Here is a 26134-nt window from a genome sequence, read left to right as displayed (position 1 = left end):
TGGACACAGCCACCGAGGAGCAAGCTTCCTCCTCAGCCACTGCCAGCGTCTCCTGAGACCTAACCAACCAGCGGCCCTGGCCTGCCAGCCAAGGGAGGCCGGTCTGTGAACTGGGCTTCCACCACCGCCGCGGTCACCAGTGCCTGGCAACTCACCGCTCCATGCCTGGGGGTGCACTTCTAGTCCAGAAAAACGATCCTGTTCTCCTGGCCCTGTTGGACCTACTGCCCGGGCTTGGACTCTCCTCCTTCACTCGTGTTCCTGAGATGTCACTCATGCTCTCCGCTGCATCCAGATCCCCTTCCAACCACTGCCCAACAGTCTAAACCGTTAACCCAATTCCAAACTCCCTCCCTCCGGACTTCCCTGCTGGTCCAGTGGCTAAGACTCCTAGCTCCCAATGCAGAGGGCCCAGGGTCGATCCCTGGTTAGGGAACTAGATCCCACGTGCTGGAAATAAGACTAGGGCACAACCAAATAAATAACTTTTTTTTTTTAAGATAAAATTCACTTCCTCAAGAGCCACACTTAACTACTATCTACATACATTAAAATACTCCGGTGTCTGAAAGGATTTTGCCTTTGGTGTGGCCTTAGCTATACTGATTTAGACTATACCATTTAATGATCCCTATGAAGTTTTTTCATGTTGCACATAGGACTGTCTCATGTCCCCAGCCAGGTATTAAACTGCCTGCCCGCAGGGTGGAGACCACCGTGCTTCCGTGTAGATGCCAGAACGTAGAAACCAAATGATAGGGCTTAATGCAAATTTCAACTAATATTGGAAATAACACAGAAATAGGCCTCAAAATTGGAACTCTACCAAACCCTCTTCAGAATGAGAGAGAAAAACCCACAAATATGAAAAGCGTCAGTAAACCAATCCTAAATTTTGATGGCATTTCAATGTTAAGCCGTTCCATGGACAGCGCTTTGCCAGTTACTGATCTGATTTCTACGCCACATACAGAGCACAGGCTGCTTCACCTACGATGCCTGCCGCTAAACAAAATCTGGTCCCCAGACCCTAAGACTCATGCGTCAGAAGCCTTCACCCTTCTGTGTGGCCTTTGTCCCCAACCTTTTTGGCTCCCAGCTTTAATTATGAACTTTCCCTTGTCATCATCCAAGTTCCAAGGCTCACAGCTAATCTGGGCTTATATTTTCCTCCAGCCTGATGTCTCGTTCCTCACTGATACAAAGGGGTAGAGACTGCTGACTGACTGCTCTAAATATTAAAAATAGAGAAAGTTTTTAACTGTCAGAGCAATAAAAATATTATCTGTTTATGATTAAATATGGTATGCATGATCATTTCTATGGAAAGACCCTTCCTTGGAGGCCTTTATGATTAAATTTACTCAAAAAATCAGATTCAGTGTTTTATTTGGCTGCATCAGGTTTTAACTGCAGCATGCAAACTGTCAGTTGCAGCATGTGGGATCCAGTTCCCTGACCAGGGACTGAACCCAGGCCCCCTGCCTTGGAAGCATGTAGTCTTAACCACAGTACCACCAGAGAAGTCCCCTAGATTCAATATTTTAGTAGGAGTGTTTTTTATTTTCTTTTTGCCCCAAGATTATGACCAACATAAATTCAAGAAGAATCTGTGTAACAGTAAAGTTTCATGTCTAAAACATCTAGTGTACTCTTTTTTACTTTTTTTTTTTACAAATAGGTGTAAAAATGATTTTTATATTAGTAGAAGAAGAGTCCAATCCTATGAGTTAATACACAACCTAGGTAAGGGAATTAATTTCCTGGTTGTTCAACAGTTGGGACTTCAAGCTCTCAATGCCAAGTGCCAGCATTCAATTCCTGGTCAGGGAGCTAAGATCCTAAGAACCCACAAGTTGTGTAGTGTGGTCAAACAAACAAAAACCTAGGTAAACTATGTCCTTCTCTATAAACAATCCAAATCACATTGAAAGTTTAGAAGCAGTCTGGGCCTATCTTTAATACCTAAAATTATCAGCCTTTCAAAGAAGTCAGCAACTGAAAAATAATATTAACCCAAGTTACTTTTCTATGACTTTACTATAAATAGGCTTTGCTATTTGTAGAGTGGGGCACTTTTAGAAGTAAGAAAATTTAAGAATATAGCAATTCCTATTACAGTTCATTAAATACATGGATTTGGAGCACATTAGGGCAATAAACATTAATGTTGTCCTGCCCATTATGTACGGAAAACCAAACGTTCCTTTAAAAACTATTTTTACAACTGCACCTTCAGCTGAGATAACTTTCATCCACTGCTTACCAGCCCCAATGCAGCTGCAAATGATGCCTCTGAAAACCTTAGGGGGGAAAAACGCCTTCCTCAAGACACTTCACTACCCTTTGCCTGTCACTGTCTAAATATACCAACCCACCTACCACGACAGCAGATGTAAACAGCAGGGCAATGCCTGGACCACTTAGTGACCACAGCTGCTCTGCTTATAGGCTTGGAAAAATACATACAGCCTATACGATTTCCATGTTCATCTATGGCAAGTGTCTGCTCTGGCCTTTTCCTAAATGGGAGTGAGAACAATCCCTGCTGTACTCCTGCCTTACTTTGCTCACCCTCCTTCTGATCATACAAAGACACTAAATTTACTTTAAATAAAAGAAAAACGTAACAATGTGTTGTAGATTGCTTCGAGAACCCAAACTGTACTCCAAATAAGAGTTTAGCTTTATATGTAACATTATAAGTGACATGACAGCCACTGTGCAAATATCCATGTTTCAAAACTTGGTAAATACCTAATAGGTTTACAACAAAACTCATAAAACAACATCTTATTACTGACACGGCTTGCAGTGCGGCAGAGTGGGCATGTTGTCACTGACAGTCACAAAGGAATTCATGAGCTCCACAAATGTTAAAAATCTCATCAAGGAACAATACTCATGCTTGAACAACCAAAATAAAGAACAATCCTCATCTGTCTAAAAAGAAAACAAAAATAAAAAATAAACACAAAATGCTGGCCTAAATGTCAACTGAGCAATCCAATAAAGCTCATGAAATCTGGAAGCCAAATGGCAGATTTTCTGCATGGACACCACCCTTCCCACTGGGCGGTATCAAGGCAATTTCAGGAGAATTAGTTAAAAATATGACAATGTTGTTCAGTGTTTTAATCCAGAACTAGCTGTTTAGGGTAAATTACCTTCAAAATGAGTTGAAATTTTCAAGAGAATGGTCAGGTTACTGATAACCAATTTCCAGGCTAATGTGAGAAAAACATGGTAAACAGAGAGAGTCACCCATGAACTGGATGTTTTATAAAACCAGGCTGCTCCTAACACCTAGTCCACAGGATGCTTTGGCCAAACCTCAGTGTTTGCTGGACAGGGAACTATCTCTGACTCACTGTCAACCTTTACGGCAGGACCAGCAGAGGGCCCTTCAGGACTGTTCCTAAGGCAACATCCCCGGAGGAAACAAACAACTTGGACTCAGCAAAGGTCACCAGGTGCAACATGAAGAAATAACCTATAAATAGCGCCGGCTTGTCACTCAGTAGGAAACACCGGCCCTCCTCATCCCATTACAGCCCTGACTCGCCAGCATCTGACAGCCAAAGAGTAACTTGTGTCATCTTTGAAAATAATTAGAGATGGGAGCCAGTGTGTTCATGGAATAGGTCTGAACTGCAAGTCCTCTTTCGTGTCGAACAGCAGTTTTCAGAACATTGGGTTCCCTTTCCACAAGTTATAACAAGCTGTCACTTGGAGCTGACGATGGCTGGCAATCAAGAAAGACAGCCATAGGGTTCCTCTGCCATGCTGGGAACTCAGTCTATAGATTTCAACCATACAACAGACCTGGTATCACAATGATGAAGTTGCTAACCTCGGTTCTCTCTAAGATGCATAAACTTCAAAGCACATTCATTATAGCATTATTTATAATAAAAGGTATCAAAAACTTACCCTTTACAATTATTAACCAGATTGTGGAAAGTTCAAATAACTGAACATTAAACAGACATCAAAATGCATAAAGAGTAAGTCTTTATAAAGAGTCTCTGACATTATGAGCCAAGCACATACATACTCTTTAACTGAAATTAGCAAGACATTAAATTGTTTATTAAGTATGTTCTTAAGTATGTAGAACACGTACATGTAAGGCTAAATGGGAAAATACTAGAATATTAAAGGATCATTATCTTAGATGAGACTTCAGGTAATATTTTCCTTCTCTTTGATCATTTATATGGTAATTACCATTATTTTTTACATTAAAATTATATTTAATTTTTAACATATAACAGTGCTTAATTATTTTTTGCCTATACTCACTTCCAAGTTCAGAAATAAGAGTCAGAGCCCCCAGAAAGGGAGTAGATAGTAGGTCACATGTTTGAAGGAAAGAGAAGAGTGTTTTAGTCAATTCTCTATCTCTTCGGGAAACAGAATCCCAGGGATGACAGGGCTCTCTCACAGGGTCACACCAGGCCTGCCGGGCAGAATTCCAGGATGGACGACCACCCACCAGCCTGCACTGCCATTTAAATCAGTTATGAAATGCAGGTAACAACCATACCTACCTCAAGGGACAGTTATGAAGTTAAATGATTTATATATAAAGCTTTCCAAATGATGCCTGGCAAAAAAAAGCACTACCCACAAAGCCTCGTTCTCTCATCACTGCAATACCACTACAACTATGACTTCTGTTATGATCAAGGCCCCCATCAGCGCCCTCAACGTCCCAGTTATACCGAAGGAACAACAAACAAGCGGGCAACGGTGCTTCCTTCCCTCATGGGCCATCCTCCCAGGACAGTAATGCCACCAGGAGGGCGCGGAGGCTGGGGGATGCTCCCATGGGAGGCGGTGCCTCTGGCCCTCCTTTCTGCCACCCCGGCACATCCCCACACCTCTGTACCTGCCCCGGCCGATAAAAACGTACTCTCCTTATCCCACGCACTCTTTCTTAGAAAAATGTGTAAAATACATTCTTCACGTGTCCCCCATCCATTCAGAATGATTTATCAAGAATATATCATAATAAGTTTATAAGAGAGTTAGGTTATAGAAGGTGAGGCTCAGAGGGGCACCGATTGCTACCCTTTAATAAATTTAGTCAATTTAAATAAAGTATGTGTTCAGTCATTTTAAATAAAGATACTTAGTTAAGATTTAAAAATCTTTAGACAAAATTAAAATATTTAATTGTAAAAAATATACAATCAGGGGGAAAAAATAACTCCTGAAACTCAGTGGTCCCAGGAGGCCTCAGGAACCCACCCACAGGCAGTTGCATTTGCGGCTGGGGAGCCCTGACCCTCTCTGACTACAGCTGATTGGAACCGGGTAACAGCTGTCCCCAGCCCACCCCCCAGATTGTGGCCTGAAGATCAGAAGAAAAGACACAGACACGGCCATCAAATGGTACGGATGTCAGGGACACAGGTCACAAATCAACAGTCAGAACCTGGGAGCCAAAGTCACAGCGAGAGCCCGGGAGAGGGGAAGGGTCACAGATGTATTCTTCACCCTTGCCCTTCATTACAGCGGTTGGAATAGTGTGTACAACACAGGAAGAGTCCTTTCTTAAGATTCACATACCAACACCCCCAGGGTACTGCCCTACTTTGTGTCAGCAGAATAGGAAATTAAAGCAGAGAGGAATTCTGCAAAAGGACTCATTCTGCAAAAGGATTTCAACCTCTATGGATCATCTACTCCAGAACATCTATACAATACCTGCTTCGTGGAAGAAACATGGATTCCTTGATGAACACGGAACCAGAGAGAAGGATGTACCAGCAGGTCCCAATGTCATCAGGACTGAAAAGAAAGACAGTAACATCAGATGATTATCTCCAACAAATAGAAATAAAAACACACAAAGCACATTGTACCCATGTTAATCTCAGAATCCTGAAGAACAATGAAATATCATAAAACACGTACCAAAATTACCATTCTTCAACCACTGGAATCATGTTTAAAAATGATTTTTCACAGCCAAATAACCTAAAGATATCTATCAGTATATTTAAACCTACAGCATGTGCTATTTTCATTCCAAGTTTTATTTTTTAGTTTAATTTTTTGAGCTGAAAATATTTTATTTTGTTTCATAAAAAAGAAAAATACAAAGATGTAAACAGTAGAACTGAGTTTTCCCACCCATCTCCCCTGTCTACCAAGCCCCTACATTTCTCTACCACAGTTGTGGGCATCGTTTAGAACTTCCTCATGCACACAAGGATGGACAAACACTCATTCCCTCCACCCTCTTTCCTTCTTTATACAGAAAAGAGGGCATATGCTACGGCATTCCTTCCTATGTGCTGACACAGAGGTCTTTTCATCAGAAGACAGCTCTCTTGCTAGATGTGGTTTATCTGACTCAAGCAAGCCCCTGCATGTGCACGTGAGAGCTAAGTTGCTTCATTCATGTCTTACTCTGTGATCTCATGGACTGAAGCCCGCCAGGCTCCTTTGTCCATGGGATTCTCCAGGCAAGAATACTGGAGTGGGTTGCCCATGCCCTCCTCCAGGGGATCTTCCTGACCCCGGGATCAAACCCACGTCTACTGTACCTCCTGCATTGCAGGGGGATTCCTTACTACTGAGCCACCGGGGAGCCAAGAAGCCCCTCCTGCCCATCATTTCAGCGGTTTCTAATGTATGCATCATTTAAACATAAAATGAAAGCTGTAATGAATGACCTTGTACCTACAGGAGTAACTGTGGTTAGTAACTAGATGTGAAGCTGCTGAGTCAAAGGGCACAGACAGTGTAACTCTGATAAATATTGGGTGGTTATTGAGTAACTCCGGAGAAGGCAATGGCAACCCACTCCAGTACTCTTGCCTGGAAAATCCCATGAACGGAGGAGCCTGGTAGGCTGCAGTCCATGGGGTCACTAAGAGTCAGAGCGACTTCACTTTCACTTTTCACTTTCATGCACTGGAGAAGGAAATGGCAACCCACTCCAGTGGTCTTGCCTGGAGAATCCCAGGGACAGGGGAGCCTGGTGGGCTGCCGTCTATGAGGTCACGCAGAGTCGGACACGACTGAAGCGACTTAGCAGCAGCAGCACTGAGTAACTCAAGAGCCCACCACCTCCCCAAGGCCGTGCTAGTAGAGTCTATTTCTGTAATAAATAGTTAACAAATTTTCAATGAGGGCTCTTCTAGGTGCCTAGGGGACTTCAGGAAACAACAGCAACAAAGATCCCTGTCCTCCTGGGGCTTATATTCTGGTTGGACAATACACACAAAAATAAATACACTTAACTTCCCCGGCTATTCAGTGCTTAAGACTCTGTGCTTCCAAGGCAGGGGGCGTGGGTTTGATCCCTGGTCAGGGAACTATTAATGAGAACCCACATACCACGTGGCATGGCCAAAAAGCTAAAAAATAAATAAAAGAAGAAATAAACAATAAATATAATAAGTTAGTAAATTATAAATCCATGCTCTGGGGAGTAAGTTAGTGCAGGGCAAGGAAAATGGGAGTGGGCTGTGGTCATTTTAAATGCTCCCTGAGCAGAGCACAATGGTCTCATTTCAGAGCACATATGAGCAAAGGGATGAGGGGCCAATGGCTCCCAGATGGTGAGGCTTCTCGGCCAAGAGCGCGGAGGTTGTGTAGGGGCCTCGGGCCGGGCAGCCGGGCAGGGTGGAGGGGGTGTGGCGAGGCATGGGGTGAGGGCATTCCATCCCTGAACCTGGTTGTTTATCACACTTTGGGGGTTTTGCCAATCTGCTCAACAAAAACTGTATCTGTTTCCTTTTACTTTTCCTCTTATTACTGTAAAAGCATCTTTCTTCTTATGTTCACGAGCCCTACGCGTTCCTTTTTCTGTGAAATCATAACTTTTAGCCAGTGCTCTAAAAGCCGTGGGACTTTTTCTTATCTGGAAGCACTTTATAAAAATTATCATTTGAAGACGTGAGCTGTGACAACCTCCTCCCCAGGTTGCTGCTTCAGCTTTGACTTTGTTTAGTGTGCTTCTTGCCGTGTGCTGAGTTCTTTTTATTTTAAAGAGCCAAGTTTATCACAGTTATTTGTCAGGGTAGAGCTCAGCTTACTAGGAAAACAGAAAGCCAAACACAGCAGCGGCTGAAGCGCGGACAAAGTTCATCTCTTTCACATGGACAGTAGCGAGCAGTGTTGGGAACCAGGCCCTTCCTGCTGTGTGGCTCGGTCACCCTAGCCTGTGGCCCCCATCTCAGACCCTAAGGGGCTGCTCCAAACCTGCCCACCATGTACACATTCTAACCAGTGGAAGGAGGTACGCACCCACCCGTCTTTCCTGAGAGGACGGCATGGAGCCTGCATCCTGGCAAACCACGCTTGAAACAGTCTGCAGCAACCTCTGCCAAATCTTTCGATATTTTGGCAAATGGATTCTGAAAGTTTGTAAAGGACACCAATGCTTCCCAGGTGGCGCTATTGGTAAAGAACCCGCCTGCCAATGCAGGAGACAAAAGAGACGCAGGTTTGATCCCTGGGTCAGGAAGATCCCCTGGAGAAGGGAATGGCAACCCACTCCAGTATTCTTGCCTGGGGAATCCCATGGACAAAGGAGCCTACACGGCTACAGTCCATGGGGTCGCAATAGAGTCAAACACGAATGAAACAACTTAGCATACAGGCACACACACAGGCGCTGTTTACGATTCTAAATAAGCTATTTAAAACACTAATTAACATCACCTAATCATTTTCATTGCTATCTGCTTCTAACTCAAATCAACAAGTCACTGTTTCCCCCCAAGTCCATCCTCTATTTTACAACTGCTCAGTCCTCAATAGCAGAGCCTCAAGAAATCAAGAAGGAAAATTACTATCAAGTTTAGTTCCAAAGAAACCATCAAGTAAAATGATTTCACAAATGAAAATGTAAAGTGCTTCAAAAAATAATTTATACCCTTTTCTCTCCAGTCTTTAGTCATGAGCTTTTGCAGTTAACACTGATTCACCTAATTTTGGGGGATGGGAGGGCAAATGTACTTTTCTTCCTATATGGTGACAATATATATTATTAATTCTGACTTCTGTCAAGTAAAACTCTGTTCTGCCAGATGCAAGAATGGTTTAAATTTTTTAACGACAAGTAATAAATCACTGAAACAGAAAGAAGAAAATGAATTATCTTGTAAACTTATCTGCTCTCAAACTTACAAAGCTCCCGTTATCACCAAAAGACTGGTCAACAGAAATGAGATCTAGAAAAGTAGGAAATTGAGGCTGATCACCACTGGCTAACTAGGCACGTGACCCAGTAAACACAAATAATGAACTGTTATCAAGGTAAGAAGCACAATAAATGTCACCATGGTCCAGATGAACCATGACACAGAGAATATAACAAACATTCCCTGACTTCTTAGTTACTTCATATAGGTCCATTTGGAAGTAAAATTACTCTGGACAAGACAAACACAAGGTTTGTAAACTCAGCTTTCCCGGTGCTGATCAGAAAACACGCATGAAGAAGCAACCCATGTCCAAACTGGACAAAATACTGTGACAGTAAACACTCTGGTCCCCTGAACACCCGCCAACTATCCTACAAAAAGGGCCGACGCTTCATACCAGGAAAGCAGCGGCAAAGATTTAAAAAGTGAAGATAAGAAACTGGTCCTCTAGACCTCTGCCACTTACTATAATGTCATTTGCCTGATGGATGAGCTGTTTCTCTCCCTTTTCCAAAAACTTCAAATCTTAACTCACAAGAGCTGTGTTTGTTGCAGGAGGCATTTGCAGAGAATGACCATTGCAACACTTGACTGGATTTGGTGGGCACGACTACCTGCCACGCCAAATATGACAGTCAAAATGCCTTAATCTTTAAAAAAATTTTGTCAGAGTATATTGATTTACAATAGTTTGTTGGTTTCAGGTGTAAAGCAAAGTGAATCTGTTTTATATACACATTTGTGAAAGTGAAAGTTGCTCGGTCGTGTCCGACTCATTGTGACCCCATGAACTATACAGTCCGTGGAATTCTCCAGGCCAGAATACTGGAGTGGGTAGCCTTCCCCTTCTCCAGAGGATCTTCCCAACTCAGGAATGGAACCAGGATCTCTTCCATTGCAGGCAGATTGTTTACCAACTAAGCTACATATGTAAGTGTGTGTTTAAAACATAAACAGTTATCTGTTTTATACATAGTAGTATGTATATGTCAATACCAATCTCCCAATTTATCCCTCCCCTCCGTTACCCTCTGGTAACCATAGCTTATTTTTCTACATCTGTAACTTTACTTCTGTTTTGAAGATAAATTCATTTGTATCATTTTTTTTTGTATGTGTGGCTACCAGTGGCAAAAACTTTTATTTTGAAGTCCTTACTCTTTGAAAAAATAACAAAAAACTTATTCTGTATTGGAGTATGGCTGATGGCATTAGCTTGGCTCAGTGGTAAAGGATCTGCCTGCCAATGACGCAGGAGACGCAAGAGACACAACTTTGATCCCTGGGTCAGGATAATCCCCCGGAGAAGGAAATGGCAACCCACTCCTGTATTCTTGCCTGGAAAATCCCATGGACAGAGGAACCTGGCGGGATACAGTCCATGGATTTGCAAAGAGTCGGACATGACTAAGTGACTGAGCACACACATAGCAGATTAACAGTGTTGTGATAGCCTCAGGTGGACAGCAGAGAGACTCAGCCCTGTATACACACACACACACACACATGTATATCCATCCTCCCCCAAACTCCCCTCCCATCCAGGCTGCCACATAATAGTGAGCAGAGTTCCATGTGCTATACAGCAGGTCCTCGTTGGTTATCCATTTTAAATACAGCAGTGTTGTCTCCTTTTTCAGATTCTACATTTAAGTGATATCATATATTTTTCCTTCTCTTAGTTGACGCGATATGACAATCTCTAGGTCCACTCATGTTGCTGATAATGACTTTATTACTGAGTAGTCTCTTTTAAAGATTCATATCTTAGCAGTCAGTCAGTTCAGGTGCTCAGTCGTGTCCGACTCTGTGCAACCCCATGGACTGCAGCACGCCAGGCCTCCCTGTTCATCACCAATTCCCAAAGTTTACTCAAACTCATGTCCATTGAGTCGGTGATGCCATCCAACCATCTCATCCTCTGTTGTCCCCTTCGCCTCCTGCCTTCAATCCTTCCAAGTGTCAGGGTCTTTTCAAATGAATCAGTTCTTTGCATCAGGTGGCCAAAGTATTGGAGGTGCAGCTTCAGCATCAGTCCTTCCAATGAATATTCAGGACTGATCTCCTTTAGGATGGACCAATTGGATCTCCCTGCAGTCCAAGGGACTCTCAAGAGTCTTCTCCAACACCACAGTTCAAAAGCATCAATTCTTTGGTGCTCAGATTTCTTTATAGTCCAACTCTCACATCCATACATGACTACTGGAAAAACCATAGCTTTGACTAGATGGACCTTTGTTGGCAAAGTAATGTCTCTGCTTTTTCATATGCTGTCTAGGTTGGTTGTAACATTTCTTCCAAGGAGTAAGAGTCTTTTAATTTCATGGCTGCAGTCACCATCTGCAGTGACTTCGGAGCCCCCCAAAAATAAAGTCAGCCACTGTTTCCACTGTTTCCCCATCTATTTGCCATGAAATGATGGGACCAGATGCCATGATCTTAGTTTTCTGAATGCTGAGCTTTAAGCCAACTTTTTCACTCTCCTCTTTCACTTTCAACAAGAGGCTCTTTAGTTCTTCTTCACTTTCTGCTGTAAGGGTGGTGTCATCTGCATATCTGAGGTTATTGATATTTCTCCCGGCAATCTTGATTCCAGCTTGTGCTTCATCCAGCCCAGTGTTTCTCATGATGTACTCTGCATATATAAGTTAAATAAGCAGGGTGACAATATATAGCCTTGATGTACTCCTTTTCCTATTTGGAACAGTATATTGTTCTATGTCCAGTTCTTACTGTTGCTTCCTGACCTGCATACAGATTTCTCAGGAGGCAGGTCAGGTGCTCTGGTATTCCCATCTCTTTAAGAATTTTCCACAGTTTGTTGTGATCCACACAGTTAAAGGCTTTGGCATAGTCAATAAACCAGAAATAGATGTTTTTCTGAAACTCTCTTGCTTTTTCAATGATCCAGCAGATGTTGGCAATTTGATCTCTGGTTCCTCTGCCTTTTCTAAAACCAGCTTGAATATGTGGAAGTTCATGGTTCATGTATTGCTGAAGCGTGGCTTGGAGAATTTTGAGCATTACTTTACTAGCGTGTGAGATGAGGGCAATTGTGCGGTAGTTTGAGCATTCTTTGGGATTGGAATGAAAACTGACCTTTTCCAGTCCTGTGGCCACTGCTGAGTTTTCCAAATTTACTGGCATACTGAGTGCAGCCCTTTCACAGCATCATCTTTCAGGATTTGAAACAGCTCAACTGGAATTCCATCACCTTCACTAGCTGTGTTCATAGTGATGCTTCCTAAGGCCCACTTGACTTCACATTCCAGGATGTCTGGTTCTAGGTGAGTGATCACACCATCGTGGTTATCTGGGTGGGTCGTGAAGATCTTTTTTGTATAGTTCTTCTATGTATTCTTGCCATCTCTTCTTAATATCTTCTGCTTCTGTTAGGTCCATACCATTTCTGTCCTTTATCAAGCTCATTTTTGCATGAAATGTTCCCTTGGTATCTCTATTTTCTTGAAGAGATCTTTAGTCTTTCCCATTGTATTATTTTCTTCTATTTCTCTGCACTGATCACTGAGGAAGGCTTTCTTATAAAAGTAAGCTAATTAGAACCAAGAATACAAAAACAATGAGTCTCATAAGTTTCTCATAGTGAGATGCCACCAATAAAATCTGTTTTACTCAACTGGCCAGAGAAGTCTCCTGAGTTCGTTAGAAACCACTGTGCTACCCTGCCCTCTCCTGCATTTATAATAATTACGTGTCAGGCAGGCAGTGTTTCAGTGTGAGACATAACCCACTTTCCTTCAACATCTGCAACCACGCCCCTTCCCACGGGGCACCTGTCATCGCGGGACTCTACATGTGCCAAGTAATGACTATTTTTTAAAAAGAAATTACCTAGCAGTAACAGCATCAAACTTGTCTACACTTAGAGAGGAAGCAAAATGAATCTGAGATCTCGCTTGCAGACATATTTGGCAATGCAGCTGGCTAACAGACTGACTAGTAGAATGATAATTACAAGTCTAACAGGAACAAATGGCAGGGGGAAAAAAACTACTACAAGTCAGTCACTATGGATACAACTGATTTTATTCACCAATGTCATTTACATTTTTCCCAGGTGTTTAATGTTTTAAAATTATGAGCTCAGGAGTCCCATGAAGGGTTGCTGAAATGATAAAAGTTGAATCTCAGAGTAACTGACCATTTCCAAATAACTTTAGGGTTACATCACCAGTAACAGGTAGAAAAGAGACACTTAGAGATCACAGAGGCCCCTCTGATCACCAAAATGGACACTTAGAGAAGACCTACAAGTTTTAGATGGAGCTAAGAACTCCAACGGACAAACGATTTGATTCCAACACCTCCCATCCTACATCTGACAAGATGAAAGCCACAGAGCCCAGGGTATGACAAGGCCCTCAGCAGAGCTTCTGTTTTGATTCTGTCAACAGAGAGAAAATGAATCAAGTCAAACAAAACAAGCAAGCAAGATATAAACAGGACATCATAAAATGACCGATTGGCCATGCCGTGTGATCAGACAGAAGGACCCTAAAAAGCCATCACGACTGATCAGTCTAGGTGCCCACACCTCCTGGGCTAAATCAGAAGGGCAGGTGCAGCCTTGGAATGATGGGAAGAGGCCACTGTAACCTAGTCCCACTCTTCCCACCTCACTTCCCTCTGCTCCTCAGCACAAACCCCCTTCCTAGATGGTATCTCCCCACCTTCTAAGTCACCCTGTGCCCCAAAGGAATGGCTCTAACACCACTTCTTCAATAAGGTCTTCTCACTGATTCCCGCACTCCAAAATACTGATGCCATCTAACTGATTCTGTTTTGTGCTTTTCTCGATTTCTCACCACTGAGCAACCTAGGTGTCTCCCCCCACCTGGATGGAGGCCCCCTGCAGACAGGGCCGGGGGCTGCAGCTTGTAGGAACAGGGCAGGATCTTGGCAGCATCTGCTCAGGGAACCGAGATCAAGACAGGCTTCTGCTTATAACTTGAACAGGAGGAAGCCCAGTCCTGACGACCAGCACCTAAAAGCAGCAGTCTGATGCCCTGCAAAGAGTAAAGGTTTGGAACACACATTCTGTCACACCAGCCATGTGATCCTGGTGACGTCAGCCCCTGGGGCTCTGATTCCTCAACCGTGAGGATATGGGGATATCAGTCCTTCTTCACAACGTCACTCTGATCTAATGACACAATACATACCGAGTGCCCTGCATCGCAGGGACACAGAACACTGGTCTCTTCCTCTCCTCCTCTCCCTCACCACCACCTCTGAAAGGGTCACCTACACCTCTCCTCTCTGCTCTCAACCCCAGCAAGTCCCGGGCTTCAGACTGCATGCCACTCACCAGCCTACACCGTTTCCTCCGCCTATGCCTCAGGGCCTTAACAAACCTGCTCTTCCAGCTTCTAAAGGGTACCTTCAGCCCAGTAAACTCCTTACTCATCCTTTGAATTCCAGGTTAACGACCACTTCCTCTGAGAAACACTTTAGTACCTTCCAAATAAAGTGAGTCACTCTCTGCTGGGTTCCCAGCCACTCTGGACTTGTTCACAAGCAGCAGAGCATCATTATCTCTACATCATTTTCCTCTACTCGTCAGTACCTCCACAGACACACTAGACGATGCTCGACTGGCACTCAGATATTTTATTAACAACTTAATTAATAGTTGAATAGACACTAACTCAGGTGAGGTGTTAAAGTATCTGAAAGCCAAAGCTGTGAGTTTCAGTTTACCAGGAACTAGAAAAATGAAGTGAGGGTTAAAGAATGTCGTTGACAATAACCTAGATGTCCACAGGGTGGCGGTGTCTCCCCATGAAAGGGATATGTGAGCAGCTGCATGGTCCCCAGTTCCTTTAGGAGAATGAATACAGGGACCCAGTACATGTACCCCCAGTACATGGGGAATGCGGGATAATAAGCTAATAACTCACAAGAAAACAGATTAAGTCAGAAAGAAGATCATCAGAAGGCAAAAAGTAATTGGGGAGATGCCACTTAATTCATTTGTTACCATATGAAAATTTATGTGAAGCCCAACTGGCCAAAAGGCTTCAAAAAGAGTAGGAGGGATGGGGTAAGGAAGAGGCTTCAGGTAAGGGCACACCTGTCCTTGCGGACACAAAGCTTCACACCCACCCCTGCCGGCCACAAACTGACATCTGGTCTGTGTGTGTGTGTGTGTATTTGAAGAGGGGGGATGTCAACCAACAGAAACTAGAGGAATGGTCCCCGTGCAAAACACACACAATCAGGACCAGAATTTAGTGCCCAAGGAGGGCATCGGGTCTGCAGGAAGGGTTCCCCCGGGAGCAGGTCAAGGGCAGCGCGGCACAGGCAGGAGGGACTGGAGCGGAGGATGCCCTACGGGGCCGAACGGGGCGACAGCCACAGGGGCATCAGGACACACACGCACAGAGGCGGCCACCGTCCGGGAACACGGTGGGTGATACGGCCGGAAATATCCAAGGCCAGTGGGGAGGGCGCCCATCCAGGGAGGGGTGGGGACGCGCAGTCACGTGGACCCACAAGCATCAGGGTTTGGGTCGGTTTAGAGAGGGAGGCTGCACTGTGTTATGCACACTACCCAGATGCAACACCACCTTCACACAACAGCCGCCGGCACCTGGGAGCAGCGTTACCTCCCGGGCCTACTGGCTTCCGTCAGTGGGAACTAAAGTGAAGACCATCCAAATTCCACCAAGTAAGCAGAGCCCACAAGCAAGAAACGCAGAGGGCCGGCCACCAGAGGCCACGACTACAAAAACACTTGTTTCTTTTCCTACAGCTGCTGTCCCAGTAACATCACCCAGCCTAAGGATAAAACAGAAAAAAAGAAAGTCTCCCTAAATTTCTTCCTCTGCACAGCCCACCACCACATCCTCTGGGGTCCCCTCCAAAGCCCCTGCTGAAGTTTGACATCTTATTCTATTCACCGCCACCCCCACCCCCCCAACACACACACACACGGTCACTAGTCTCTTCTGACCGGTGCAGACGTGTACTCTCAAATATACAATTATACCAAAAACCAGAGCAGGACTAACTCTGCCTTCTGACACCAGATGACCCTGTACCCTCTCACGGGAGCCCAGCAGCTAGTTCTGACCAGAGGTTCTCAGTAGGGACATGGCCAGCCCCAGGGGACAGAACCACGTTCAGCTCTTTCCCCACTTACAGCTACTACGAGGAGCCTCCACGAGGAATCAAGGAGGATTTCCCATGAACAAAGTGTTCCAGGGCTTAAAACTGTAGCCCTGACAATCGCCACCTTCCAACATGCAGATGGAAGAGTTGTGCTCTTTTTCACAAATGTATTACCACCACTTCTGCTACTGGATTTACCGAGAAGTTTAATAAAATTTTTTGTTGCTCCCTGATGGGACTCTAAGCCTTATGCTCCAAGACAAAATATATATGATACATTTTTGCGCAGCCAATGGCAGAGTGTAAGCTCACGAGAAAAGTTAAAGCAGCTCAGCCGTGTGCGACCCCGACAACACCAGATCACCATCCAAAGAAAGCCAAAGCGCACACATCACCTGTTCTCAGGCATCAAGTGTAGGACACGTGATAGAAACAGTCCTCTACCAAGGGTTAACACGCACATTCCTGACGTAAAGAACAGCAATATTGTTCTATAAAATTATATACTTCATAATATTTAATTATATACAAGCACATAACCACAAATTTCCACACTTATGAAAACACATATTACAAGCAGAGGCTGACTTTCTGTTCCATTTCCTAAAAGTTCTAAATCATAAGAAGCTACTTCACTTTTATCACTTAAAACCCTGAAAGAAAAACAGCATCATTATAACATTAAGTTTTTCAAAAATCCTTAATTTCCTCTCAACAAACTATAGTGGCTTAAATCCAACAAATAGGATAGATCAGTAAAATCGGTAAGAACTCTGATAACTGATGGAAATATTGAAGCTATTTCAGCTAAATACTTTGAAAATATTTTATTTTGAATATATTAAAATATTTTGAAAATATTTTACTTTTAAAAAATCAGTACTTTGAAAATGGGGGGGGCGGGAAATACATGGACATATTTTTTTTTTAACCAGGGTAATTCACTAAACCAGCAAAGGGAATGATAACTGAAGAACTATAACAAAGATTCTATAGACTCAACATACAGTCATTCTTAACTTTATAAAATTCATTTTAAAAACAAAATGAAGGAGTGAGGTCTTAAGTGTCATTAAGTTACTCAATAAACTTTTTTTGAATGAAAGAAAAAACATCGGTGCAGATTAAATTTATGACAATCCATTCATCAGTGATTCAGCTATATTGAGGGCAGATGGCTAAACCCAAGGACTTGAGGGACAATTTCTCAAATTTAACAGAGCAGCCAAAAACTCTTCTGAAAACCACCAGTGGGTCATGAAATTCACACATCTGCGTCTTTCAGTTACACACTACAGTTTCATTTTCAGGGCAAACCTGCTCCTCACCCAGAGAAAACTGGCACCAGAAATGCTAAGAAGAACTTGTAGCCGTCCAGAAACAAACCCACCCCAAACCTGCCCAGCCCACTGCCAAGGTCAGGGTTGACACGCACTGCTAGCTCACAGCACTGTGGCCACGCTGATCAGACAGCACAGGGAGGAACCTCATTTGCTGACTACATGTAACTTCAACAGCTGAATTTAAGAAGAGTTCAGGTTTTTACTCACTAAGTAGTTTCATAGAAAATCAACACAAAGAACCTAACACCTAACCCTAACATGCAGGCTGTTTTACCTGAAAGACCATGAAGAAGGTCCTTCTCTGCTGATCTAGCAAAGGAATAACTCCTTTCAAGTAAATGCAAAAAAATAACAACTGAGAATAGACAAGATGCAAATGTCTGTGCTGGGCCACACAGACAAGCATAAATCTTGTAACCCAGTGTAGTTTCTGCCCTGATGGAGTTCACAAATTAAATACATTTTTACAGGTTTTTATTTTACTGCACTTTGATTCATCACAAAAATAAAACATTTTCAAAGATCAAAAGTAAATGTAAAAATATTGTATTTTTTAAAGCATTGCTAAGAAACCTTAAACTATCACCATATGGACATAAAACAATCTTAAGTAAGTCTATTTGTGGGTAGGCATGTATCCACGAGTATTTGAATTTTCGTACTTACACACAGCACATGCGTACATCACGATATACCAAGCTCACAGTTGAGCATCTTTATCCTGTTAAGTCTGGGCAAGGACCCAGGGGTGGGGGCAGTGGGGGAAGCAACAGCGCAAAGCAACAGCTCCTCCTCCAGGGGGAGGAGGGACCAGGGGAGAGGAGGACCAACACCACGGGGAAGGGGCAGCTCCTCCTCCAGGGGGAGGAGGGGACAGAGGTTCAGGCAGATCTGAGCACAGAATGGCCACTGGAGTAGTAAGGGGATGTGGAGGGGACAGAGAGAGGTGAGATCTGGACACAGGCTACTGTGGAAACCAGAAACCACATCACAGACTGAAAGGACTGCTAGGTCCTGGGAGAGGGGCAGCTGGGCCAAAGTTCTGCAAGATGGAGATTTAGATGAAATTGCCTTAAAAGAAGCCACTGAGTTCAATTTAACTTTATCTAGTAAGGGAAACCATTTCCTCTTCTGCAGTAAGGGGAGATAAACCCCATATCTAAGTGCTATGAAAACTCTTCTGGAAACCAAAGCACCCATTTCAACACGTGTGTGGACAGAGGGGGTGCAGTACAGTTACCTGAGTTTACAGACTGTCTGTGTGTGCTTTAAACTTAAAAAAACAAAACACATTTTTGATGGTTGAATTTCTTATCCAAAGGTTTTTATCTTATCCAAACCAAATGGTGAGGATGGCTGGCCATTAAAGAAAAAGAGAATGGACACATTTGTTTAGCTCCTTTCTTAAATTCTCTAAAGTCCCTCAGATATGAAATGTATACTGTCCCACTCAGCACTTTTAAGCCAGCAAAACAACCATATACAGTCGATAACAAATGAACGGAAGGGAGAATTTACCTGATGTTTTTGTCCACTGTGTAAAGCTAAACTAACGATACCTAACTTTCTAGGATAACAAATACTAGATCCTAAATGGGAGAGTCTACACTTTAAAAATTCCACTTCATCAGAATCACAACTCTCCCCTGAATCACAATACAACTTCAAATGGCATTCTGCCATACTGCTCATGTTAAAGTAATGCCAGGGGAGTTACTGATAGAACACTTGTCATAATTCCTTCCTAAGCAAAGCTTAAGGCAGCTAAAACAATGGGAGAACAAAATCCAAATGATGAGAACAGTGGATGGAGTAAGAACACTCCCCACTGCTGGCATTTCTGACTGTGTGTGCCTGCTCTGTATTCTCCACATGGGGCCCTGCCTATCAGCCTCGCACTGGCACCAAAGCGGGGACCCTGTGATCACTATTCCCATTTGACAGATGAGAAAAAGCGAGGCACAGAGGTGGAGTAAAAGAATACTAGGTTTACCTGGTGAAATTATGAAAATTATAGTCTTCGAAGTCACCAGCACACACACAAACAGAATAAGGAAAACTCATCTCTTGGTTATAAAAATTTGGTTATAAAACCAAATTCTGAAAGTCTCTGATATTTCGACTATACTGTGTTCTCCAAGCTCAAGCAGACAAGTCATTCCCCCCATGAGGTAAAAACAAGAGAGCCCTAGAAAAGTGGTGGTATTACTAAATCATCACAGAGAGTTTTACACACCCCAAATACAGAAGTTCTTTCATTTTTTAAAACTGCACCTATACCAACTGCTCAGAGCAAAGACAAGTCTGTTCACGGATCAGAGAGGAATCCATCATCCTTCACACGAAGTCAGCCAAAGCCTGGGAATGTGACGGTGAATCTACACTCAGTCCCTGAACTTTTGGTCTTATGAAATCATGACACACAGACTCTTCACTGCTTACACTGCCACCTGATTCTAATTTGCCGAAAGAAACAATTAACACAATCAACTTGGGCTGCAAATTCCAGCCCAAATGCAGTCAACGTAGGATATTCCAAGTCATGGCTGTGCGTGATCAGCAGAGCTTATATTCGTGGCCTAAACTGACTCCATTGAAAAAAAAAAAAACAAGTAAATTTAAAACACTACAATCTAACTTCCATTTAAATGGATAACAAATAATAACTGTTAGGAAGCCAGGACAACGCGGGCAGAAGGGCTGGTGAGTTGCAGGGGCCGCCCTTGCCCCTTGGGGAGGCGCCCTCCAGCCCATGGAGAGATGTGGTCCTCACCCACAGGCACATGACATCATCTTCTATGGAGGCATGAAGGGGGTGGGGATGCTGCTGCGGAGGGGGACAGCCGAGGCTGCAGTCACCAGGTCTGGGGGGGCGAGTCCAGACCCCATGTTGAGCCGTGCTCTCGGGGCAGCTTTCTGTGAAGCCTCAGGGCCCTCCCACGTAAAACAGCGGTGATGAAAAGATCCACCAGGACGGCTGTGAGGAGGAAGTAAACTAATACACACAAAGCTTGGATTCACGTATGTGGGATGAACAGAGGGCTTGTTACACATTTGCTGTTATCTCATCATCAACACGGCCCAGATCATGTTTCAGGGGGAAAGGACAAACCAATACAAAGCTGACACTGCCTGCCACTGGGCTGCTGAAACAAATTAATAATACTCATCAGAGCTCATCAACCCTAACATACGTATACCCATTCCACAGGTAGCTTTTTAAATTGCCCCTAAAAGAGAACTAATAGTCTAAATTATTTACATCTTGATTCCTTCAAGGATAAATATATTAAGGGCATCTGCCCCCAGTGTGAGTTTTCTCATTACCAATTACATTCTGGTTATTTCCTACTCTGCTCTATTGGATGTATGTATGACTTCTGAAGCCCAAGATGGATACAGACAGCCTGGAACCATCCTGCATCAGATCCACCCATGTCTTCTTCTAAAATCCATCCGTGGGACTTCCTTGGTGGGGTCCAGTGGTTAAGAATCTGCCTTCCAATGCGGGGGACTTAGGTTTGAGCTAAGATCCCACATGCCTCAGGCGACTAAGCCTGTGCATCCCAACCTCTGAGCCCGAGCACCACAATGGAGACCCACAGCAGCTAAAATTAAAAAGAAAAAAATTCACCCCTGACTGTCCCATTTCTTCTGTCTTTGCCCCAGTTCAAATATCATCATCTCAGATTCTGGCAGTGGCCTCCTGACAGATCTCCCTGCCAGTTCACTCAATCCAACTCTGTGCTTTCAGACAGACACAGATCCTATCTTTGAAGGAATAAATGGGGCTGGAAGGCCTCTGGTCACGTCATTTTGCTGCTTGAAAACTAGCCACTTACCTGAAGATTAAAAGACACTTAAGAAAGATACCAACCAATAAACAAACTGTACCCAAAAAATTTAATTTTCATGATATGAAAGAATTATGTTTTGAGGTTTGATGATAAAAAAAAAAAAGCTTAGCCACAGTATTGAGTCTATCTTTTAAAGATAAAAATACATATCAAAACAATTATGGGTGAATTGATATGTCTGGATTTCCTTCAAAATAATCTACTGGAGGTGGAGTAAGAGGTAAAGCACTGTTGGTGATCAGTGGATAGTGTGGCATGATGAACCCATGGGGGTCTGTTTTATTACCATGTCACTAATACTGTGCACATTTGTGATTTTCCATAATAAAATGTAATTGAAAAGGAAGAGCACTCATTTCCAGTTGCCTAAAGAAGCAAGAATGACTTTTTTAACAACACGTTCACAAGCAAACGTGACTGGGACCTACCTCTTCTCTTGACCCCACAACACGCCAGGCCACTCGCACTAAACTTGCCACACTGTTCAGAATGTGTGGCCAGGCCCCTCCCCTCTCTGTGCCCCTGTGTACATGTTGTCTCCTGCCAGGAAAGTCTCTCGAGGCCCCAGACAGACCAGGAGACGTAGTACAAAGGGCCACTTCCCCCGGACCCTCCCCTGCGCCCCTGCTGTGCAAACCCATAGTCTCCGTCATTCTGGTTGGTTAGTTTTTGTTGCTGCTGTTTTCCATTTTTTTCTGTTTGTACTTCTACCAAAAGATTATAAAATCTCCTTAAGGGCAGATGCTGTATCTTATTTATTTCCATAAAGACTCCTTATAATATGCATGAAAAGTAGTAATTATTTAGTAAGTGCCTTGAAAAACAGGAAGAAAAGTCAACAGAACAACCATCACTCATGGCAAACATTATGAGCAGAATTATGTCTATTAGATCAGAACTTCCACATCCTTAATACACCAATGTTTATCTACCGCGTGCTTATCACATTCTGAAGAAACTAGTTGCCACTGTTTCAAGGAGTGTGTGACACACCTAAAAAAGAATACCAATATGATTTAAGGAGGAAACTAAGCCTGGGGGGGCACAGGCAGCTTATTTTCCTGTTGGGGGTCCAGTGGTTAGGACTCTGCGGTTTCACCACTAGGGCCCAGGTTCAATAGCTGGTTGGGAAACTAAGATCCCAGATGCCACAGGGTGCAGTCAAAAAAAAAAAAACAAAACAAGTCAAAATATGGCATTTATGCTATCATTACATTTCATGTGGTGTGATGGTGGGAATACATACATTTTGTTCCTTTGGAAAGACTCCAGTCCAGACTATTTCTCACTTCATAACAACAAAAGTCAAAATACTCCATAATGTCAAATACCATCTCTGAACTACATGAGAGACACATAAATGCACATGCGGACTTATCAGCAAAGGGCTGCAAAGTTTTACTTTATGACCGGAAACAGCTGAAATGCTTCCCATTGCTACAGCATGCAATAAAATTTAATGCAAAATTAAGTAACGCTGACTTGACAAGGTGTCCCTAGTAATTCTCTGACACTCTCAGTGCATCATTTAGCTGCCATGTTACGCACAGTGCAAAGAAAAAGGAAGCACCTACTAGTACAAAACTTCATTGGCTTCATGTCTTTCGTATCTCACAGTTTCACACATCAACCTGTAAAACAAAAAATGAAGACTTGAGTTCACCATTTGTCACTGAAAAACAGACTAATAGTTTTAAATTGTAAATGAGACATTATGTAGAAAATTAAGATTATTTCTATGAATTGTCACGACCATTTATTGGCCTCAAGGTAAACATTTATGGTACTTAGGTTAACAAAATAAAATGAAATCTGGTAAAGAAATGCTTGAAAAGAAACATTTTGTTAGATGTCAGCTTCACCAGGTTTATTTCATAGAGAACAAAATTGTATGTATTTTTTGTAAAGGATATGTGGACAAACTAATGTTCTCCAAGGTAAATAGAAAATGAAAAGGAAGCTGAAAACCAAAAAGGAAAACCTATTAATTTAAAAAGTGATAACGTCATCCACAGTTTAACACTGATGTTACTTAACGGTATGGAATTTCAGACAAAAGTAGGCTTTCATTAAAGTCATTATTTTTATGACTAAAATGACTAAACAGATGCTTTATAACTTAAAGATTTGTTATTTCAGCTGATTCATCTCTGGGGGGGGGAATTATGAAAATTATGGAAAACATGAATGTTTAAATATTCAAAATTACCTCAAGAACAGCATCTTCAAAAAGCATCTTATTATATTAAGCCCAAGTAAAATGTCCCAAAAGTACAGATATGCAAAAGAGAAAATGACTATTTCTTCCTAAGGAGAAACTAAGAAGGAATAAAAAGGACTGACTACAAAAGTGATTATTTCAACCGCATCTGCAGTTTGGTCAGTGGGGCTACCAACCTCCAATCTGTGAAACACTGGGATCAACACACACAGATACCTTCCCTGTCTGCAAACTCCAAACAATGCCACTCTTGATATTTTCTTTCACTTGAAAACAACTCTCCTGAGTTCTCTTTTGCCTTGCTCTTCCTGCGACCACCACCCTACTTCAGAGTCCCTCAGCCTCTCAACCCCTATCCCGAAACATTCACTGAACTCCAGGAGGCAGCATGGATCCTTGAACACACATTAGACACAGTTTTAAGTGACTGAATCACACGAAGTCTTCCCAGGAAGGGATGAGAGACTTAAGTAATCGGTCTAAAAATACCAGGTCTTAAATTACATAACAGGCCTGCCCTGTTTCCAGTCGCATCCTCTCCAAGATCTCAGTCCTCCTACAGTGGCTCCTGGGCTCCTGCACGCTCATCTCCTCCCTCACCATCACCCGTTTCTCCCTCTCTCCTGAATGGCTTCCTTTGATACATAAACACGCCTTATGTCCATCGCCCATACAGAGGGAGGGGACACTCTTGACCCCACAGCCCCTCCAGCTGCTACCCACACTCTGCTTTTCCCATGATGGAAATTCTCTTTTAGAGTCGTCTACATAAATAAACTGTCTCCATTCTCTCATCCTCCTCCCACTCCTCCATCACCAGGTCCCTGAAACTCAACAACAACAACAACAAAAAAAAAAAACACCTCTAAGAATTACAGCATCCTCTCTGTTGCCTAAGTCTTTTCTGACTTTGTATCAATTCCACTTCTCAGTAGCATGTGATGACTCCCTTTTCCTTACAGCATTATCTTGTCTATGTCTCCTGGTTTTCCTCTTATTCAGTTCAGTTCAGTCGCTCAGTCGTGTCCGACTCTTGGCGACCCCATGGACTGCGGCACGCCAGGCCTCCCTGTCCATCACCAACTCCCAGAGTTTACTCAAACTCATGTCTACTGAGTCAGTGATGCCATCCAACAATCTCATCCTCTGTCATCCCCTTCTCCTCCCGCCCTCAATCCTTCCCAGCATCCGGGCCTTATGAAATGAGTCAGCTCTTCACATCAGGTGGCCAAAGTACTGGAGCTTCAGCTTCAGCATCAGTCCTTCCAGTGAATATTCAAGACTGATTTCCTTTAGGATGCACTTGTTGGATCTCTTTGCAGTCCAAGGGACTCTCAAGAGTCTTCTCCAACACCACAGTTCAAAAGCATCAATCGTTCGGTGCTCAGCTTTCTTTATATAGTCCAACTCTCACATCCATACATGACCACTGGAAAAACCATAGCTTTGACTAGATGGACCTCTGTTGGCAAAGTAATGTCTCTGCTTTTTAACATGCTGTCTAGGTTAGTGATAATTTTTCTTCCAAGGAGTAAGTGTCTTTTAATTTCATGGCTGCAGTCACCATCTACAGTGATTTTGGAGTCCAAAAAAATAAAGTCTGTCACTGTTTCCACTGTTTCCCTATCTACTTGCCATCAAGTGATGGGGCCGGATGCCATGATCTTAGTTTTCTGAATGTTGAGCTTTAAGCCAACTTTTTCACTCTCCTCTTTCACTTTCAACAAGAGGCTCTTAGTTCTTCTTCACTTTCTGCCATAAGGGTGGTGTCATCTGCATATCTGAGGTTATTGATATTTCTCCTAGCAATTTTGATTCCAGCTTGTGCTTCATCCAGCCCAACATTTCTCATGATGGACTCTGTAAATAAGTTAAATAAGCAGAGTGACAATATACAGCCTTGACATACTCCTTTCCCGATTTGGGACCAGTCTGTTCCATGTCCAGTTCTAACTGTTGCCTCCTGACCTGCAAAAAAAGGTTTCTCAAGAGGCAGGTCAGGTGGCCTGGTATTTCTACCTTTAAGAATTTTCCGGTTTGTTGTGATCCACACAGTTAAAGGCTTTGGCATAGTCAATAAAGCAGAAGTAGATGTTTTTCTGAAACTTTCTTGCTTTGTCGATGATCCAATGGATGTTGGCAATTTGATCTCTGGTTCCTCTGCCTTTTCTAAATCCAGCTTGAACATATGGAATTTCATGGTTCACGGACTGTTGAAGCCTTGCTTGGGGAATTTTGAGCATTACTAGTAAGTGAGATTAATGCAACTGTGTGGTAGTTTGAATGTTCTTTGGCATTGCCTTTCTTTGGGATTGGAATGAAAACTGACCATTTCCAGTCCTGTGGCCACTGCTGAGTTTTCCAAATTTACTGGCATATGAGTGCAGCACTTTCACAGCATCCTCTTTT

General features: G+C 43.1%; 1 protein-coding gene across 7 annotated transcripts in view; it reads right to left on the bottom strand.

Annotated features, from left to right (window-relative positions):
• Positions 1-26134, bottom strand: part of RAPGEF2 (Rap guanine nucleotide exchange factor 2) — a 255991-nt gene that overhangs the window by 149389 nt on the left and 80468 nt on the right. For all 7 annotated transcript variants that reach the window (XM_043902314.1, XM_043902316.1, XM_043902317.1 and 4 more), the window contains exons 3-4: positions 23079-23135; positions 5716-5799 (exon numbers count right to left, since the gene is read on the bottom strand). In XM_043902314.1, coding sequence (XP_043758249.1) covers positions 5716-5799; positions 23079-23135 — 141 coding nt within the window. The remainder of the gene's footprint in view (positions 1-5715; positions 5800-23078; positions 23136-26134) is intronic.

Source organism: Cervus elaphus, chromosome 5 (assembly GCF_910594005.1).
Source record: "Cervus elaphus chromosome 5, mCerEla1.1, whole genome shotgun sequence".
NCBI classification, from domain to species: Eukaryota; Metazoa; Chordata; class Mammalia; order Artiodactyla; family Cervidae; genus Cervus; species Cervus elaphus.
This window is presented reverse-complemented; position numbering and strand designations above follow the sequence as displayed.